The 3,727-nt window shown below is 47.1% G+C and overlaps 1 protein-coding gene across 1 annotated transcript; it reads right to left on the bottom strand.

Annotated features, from left to right (window-relative positions):
* Nucleotides 1-413: 413 nt before the first annotated feature.
* Nucleotides 414-2,254, bottom strand: CMQ_5664 (aspartyl-tRNA synthetase; the record flags this gene model as incomplete). Its single annotated transcript, XM_014313251.1, has 3 exons — nucleotides 414-1,009; nucleotides 1,097-1,463; nucleotides 1,517-2,254. 3 exons carry the CDS (start codon nucleotides 2,252-2,254, stop codon nucleotides 414-416), a joined length of 1,701 nt encoding a protein of 566 aa, XP_014168726.1.
* Between the last annotated feature and the right edge of the window lie 1,473 nt (nucleotides 2,255-3,727).

Here is a 3,727-nt window from a genome sequence, read left to right as displayed (position 1 = left end):
AAATACCTTGTTTTCCGATTTCAGACGATAGTAGATTACCGTTATATCCATGTAGCTGACTTCCGAGGCCGTAGAGTTGCAGGCGGTGTTTGAAGATCAATAGGCGATCTACAACGTGCACAAACGGGAGGCACTCACGTCGACCCGTTATCCATCCTGTCAGAGTGCAACGTGGTAACCTGCGAACTGTCTTTTCCCCTCTCTCGTGTCTTAAGCGTATGCGTTAAGGTTAAGTGCAAAAACAATACCTACATAACAGCCGCTGCTACTAAGCTATTAGCTGAATCTTGACATAGTTCAAACTCTCGCGGCAGCCATTAAAATGAGGAGTAAATTGGCTAGATCTAAAACCCTAAATCTGTATACAAGAGAAATTTAACTATGTCTAGACAAGATGATCTCTTTCAGATTCCCTATGGAAGCAGTCTCTTAGGCGTGCGAGGATAATACGCCGCGAGGTGCACGCTTGGTAGTGCCAGAAACCAAGCAACCACACGATCGAGTCCAAAGCCTCCTCCTCCATGCGGTGGCACGCCGACCTGTCGAAACGTCGTTAAGTACTCCTTGATACCGGCACTTTCCGGGTTGACACCCTTGTCGCGGATACGCTCCTCAAGTTCAGCCGGGTCGTGAATTCGTTGACCGCCGGATAGCACCTCCTGACCACGGATGAACATATCGAAAGCATTTGTAACACGAACACCATCTCCTACCCGAGTACCAGCATCGTCGATTTTAGCATAAAAGGGCCGTGCCGTCTCGGGGAACTTGTCGATGACGTAAAAATCCGTCTTGTACTTGGTACGGACGACTTCGCCAAGGGCCTTCTCCTGGGGGGTGCTCATATCTTCATCGTCCCGCACGTTTGCAAACTCTGGAGGACCTTCGTCACGTAGAAGCTGTTGTGCTTCGGCAAAGGTTAACCGGACTTCTTTGCCGAGTTCGGGAAGGAGGAGCGGTTCTGAGTGGTAAACAGATCGAACCGTGTCAATCTCGACCGCGCAGCGCTCTGCAAAGGTGCCAATCCCGGTTAGCACATGTACACAAGAAGGCTTTACTGAACATTGTTCAAAACACTGAGTGGGTGAAAACTCACCTTGGAGTCCACGGAAGATGGACAACAGCACGCCCTCCAGTATGGAAATAACTTCGGTATAGGAATCCTTAATTTCCATCTCGACATCAAGTCCCGTAAACTCGGTCATGTGCCTTGGTGTGTTGGAATTTTCAGCTCTGAATACAGGGCCTATGCAGAACACCCGCTCTCTGCCACCCGCAATCTCAAATTGTTTGTAGAACTGGGGCGATTGGGCGAGAAAGGCCTCTTCGCCAAAATACGGGAGTCGAAAGACATTTGCACCGCCTTCGGACGCTGCACCGATGAGACAGGGTGGTTCGAACTCCTTGAAACGGCGGGCTTCGAGGTATGATCGAAAGAGCTTCTTCACCTCAATACGGATATCCTGCTTCGTGTTAATACGTGTCCAATAATATTTCATTGCTGAAATGGGCATACTGCAATGGCTTGCTGAACAGGAGCGCGCTTGTGCATGGCAATGTTGTCGAGGTGAGTGAGCATGCTAGCAGCTGGCGCCGAATTTTCGGCAGCAGCCTCGGACGCTTTTCCGTTATCGGTATCTCCCACTTGGGCACCCTCGTCGCTGAAGTTGACGATAGGCTGGTTTGCTATCCCCATGGTCATGCCAAGCATAGCCGGAGCCGACGCGAGAACAAAGCACTTTGTGATATGAAGCTCGAGTCCCGAGACTCGGCAGCTCTTAACAGGTTCAAGAGGTTGCTTCACTTTGGCTTCAACTGCTACGAAGCTCTCAGGATTGATGCTGGTCACCCATTTAACCATACGACGACTGATAACAGGCGCCTCCTCAGACGCCATAATGACTCCCTGAATATCCCAGTTGCCGCCCTTGCGGAGCTCAACAAAGCCGATCTTGGCGCTTTGTATGCGAGACTTTTGAAGCCATGCACGCACGATGACCGTCTTGCCAATGTAGGTGTCGTCGAGGGAACGTATTTCGACTTCTCCAGTATCCTGACTGAAAGCCGATATAGTAGTCTGCTTGTTCCCATAGTTGTCTTTAGCGGGATCGTCCTCAAGATTGGTGGCAGCGAGGGCCGCGGCCGCGGCGGCCGCGAGTTCTGCAGCACGCTGGGCTTTTAAAGCCTCCTTCTTCGCCTTGGCCTCCGCCTTCTTCGCGCCCTTTTTCGATGACGGGGCACTCGACTCTTCCATGATTCCGATATTTGTCGTGGTGTTTGAAAGCAATGTACAAGATGTTAAAAAGTTAAAGCGTAATGGTGGGGGCAATGAGGGGCAGGGTGGAAATATTTTACTTCATTCTACCACTCGGTTTCCACGTGACGAGCCAAAAAATGCCATATTTCCGTGAGCATATTTTTTAACACCGGTCGCGAGCAGACCACATCCGCCCTACATGGCGTGGATACTGTGGCTTCTACGGGGTACGGAGTACAGAGTACAGAGTACTCCGTACCACCCGTGCGACGCCCCACTTAAAGGGATACACGAAAACGCGCACCACCTAAGATTGTCAAATTATGGGTGCCCTGTAAGCGCGAATGTATTGTTCTGGTTAGGTACTTCCGAGTATGCCGACGTGCGTCAAAACACGTACTAAATAGGAACTAATTAGGCTTAGACAGGCCCTCCATAATAAGAGCGCTTTAACGCACTACCCTCTTTACTAAAGTATAAAGTCGCTTAAATAAAAAAGGCAGCATTAAATCTAGATGCTTACCGCTAGTCTTTTAAAGCTAGTTATAAGGATCTGCTAGTATAGCAGCTAACAAAACTAACTATAACTTGTTTTAGCCTTATTTAGTATAAAGTATATTAGATTAACGCTAGTTAGCAGATCTTTATTAAGATTTTAATTCCAAGGGCCCGTGTAAAGGTATTCTACACACGCGTCCCTACGCACCAGTTCGGCAACCAGTCGCTTACTAAGCGACAGACTTAACAAACTATCTTAACACGTTGCACAAGACTAGCACAGCTACTTAGCTATGCCACGCCCTACTAGGGTTGCGACACCGCATCTTCTAGCCACGTATAAATTAGCTAGCAGGCCTTCGCCTACTAGTCTCCTATAGTTCGTTAAGTTAAAGTCTTAATACAATAGTACAAACTAGTTAAGCCTTTGTGACTACGCATTGCACACCAACCCTTACATTCTTTAACTTTTATTCTATAAGGAGCAATGTCTAATTATAAGGCAGCCACTCTGCAATTAGCACGCAAACTATTAGAAGCTAAGGACGTGTTAATGCTACTCTCTACGCTAATGCATAGTAGCTACACCTTACGCGCAGCATTTGCAAGCACCCTAACCCTATCCGTTAAGTTAGAAATAAGACTAGTATACGTGCTGCTTAACGACACCTTGCCGGCTAAAAAGCAGCTATAAAGCAATAAATACACTTGCATTATATAGACGCTAGAGGCATTAACTAACATTATAGCTGCAAAGGTTATAAGGCCACCGCCTAGTAGTTGCTACTATAATAACAAGCTACTATAATATAGTATTAAAAGGCTAGAAATTAGTGCCTTTGCTATAAAGACAAAAGAGTGGTTAGCGATAATAAAGGACGCCTATAACACTAATGTACGTAGTAACGCGTTAGAAGATATAAAGATTATTTAAGTAGGTAGTTAGCTAACTACTATACTAGCGGCTAATTA

This window comes from Grosmannia clavigera, assembly GCF_000143105.1.
Source record: "Grosmannia clavigera kw1407 unplaced genomic scaffold GCSC_89, whole genome shotgun sequence".
Taxonomy (NCBI): Eukaryota; Fungi; Ascomycota; class Sordariomycetes; order Ophiostomatales; family Ophiostomataceae; genus Leptographium; species Leptographium clavigerum.
The sequence above is the reverse complement of the archived record's forward strand: the minus strand, read 5'-3'. Positions and strand labels throughout refer to the sequence as shown.